The sequence below is a fragment of the Phaethon lepturus genome, unplaced genomic scaffold (genome assembly GCF_000687285.1).
Source record: "Phaethon lepturus isolate BGI_N335 unplaced genomic scaffold, ASM68728v1 scaffold33918, whole genome shotgun sequence".
Lineage (NCBI taxonomy): Eukaryota > Metazoa > Chordata > Aves > Phaethontiformes > Phaethontidae > Phaethon > Phaethon lepturus.
In genome coordinates, this window is record NW_010560312.1 from 2,072 (window position 1) to 2,992 (window position 921).

The 921-nt window shown below is 61.5% G+C and overlaps 1 protein-coding gene across 1 annotated transcript in view; it reads right to left on the reverse strand.

The window, feature by feature from the left end:
* Positions 1-921, reverse strand: part of SH2D3C (SH2 domain containing 3C) — a gene marked incomplete at its 5' end in the record, with an annotated part of 4,230 nt that overhangs the window by 1,342 nt on the left and 1,967 nt on the right. The window contains one exon of the mRNA XM_010293637.1: positions 717-819. Within this exon, the coding sequence (XP_010291939.1) occupies positions 717-819 (103 nt within the window). The remainder of the gene's footprint in view (positions 1-716; positions 820-921) is intronic.

The following is a 921-nucleotide window of genomic DNA, read 5'->3' on the forward strand; positions in this document are numbered from 1 at the left end:
TTGCAGGGTGCTCCCAGGGGGACACAGCCTGGCCCCAGAGCCATGGCCCCCGTGCACACAGCAGTGCCCGCTGCTCCCCAAAACTGCCTCCTGCACCAGCGCTCGCAGCTAGAGATGGCACATCCCTGGCACAGAGGCTGGGTTCAGGATTTCTCCCCCCTCCCTGTGCCCCAGGACAGCAGCTTCCCTGCGTCGCAGTGGCCTTGAAGATGAGACAAAACGGCTCCCCGGCGTCGCAGTGGCTTTGAAGATGAGACGCAGGGAGGGGGCAGCCGTTCCACCTCCTTTGTGCAGGCAGGAAGCAAGACTTCCCAGCTGGGCTCGATTTAAAATTGAATTTTAATCTCCTTTCATCTTCCAAAGGGAGCAGTGTGGCCCGGAGACGCTGCTGCCACAGCCTTGAGACTGATTTGTATTGTACTGGAGGGCAGATTCATTTCCTCCCAGGAACACAGCCCAGCACAAAACAAAAAGCCCAACCACTGAAAAACAATCGGATCCCGGCGGGACTGGGCTGTCTGCTCTGCAGAGGGGACAGCTCTTCCCCTTCCCTGCTTACACCCCAGCGGATGTGGCCCCATGCCTCCTACCCTGGGCATTTTCTCCCTTCTCCCGCCCCAACGGGTGTTGGAGCCCGCGGGACACAGGAAGAAGGATATGCTTTGGGCGAGGGGGCTGAGCCCAGGCCACGAGGACAAAGGGAGTGTCCCCCGTACCTGTGTCATTTCCAGGGCATTCATCACGAGGCCCCCCCGCTCCTCCGTGCTGCCCGTGCAGCCCAGGATGTCCACGGCTATCATGATGGACATGGTGTGAAACCTGCCACGGGGCAAGACGCAGAGTGGGGTCAGCACAGAGGGGCTGGGGATGCTCCCAGGGCTTGGCCGAGGCTCCTCCACCCCGGGAGGTGCGGTGGACCCC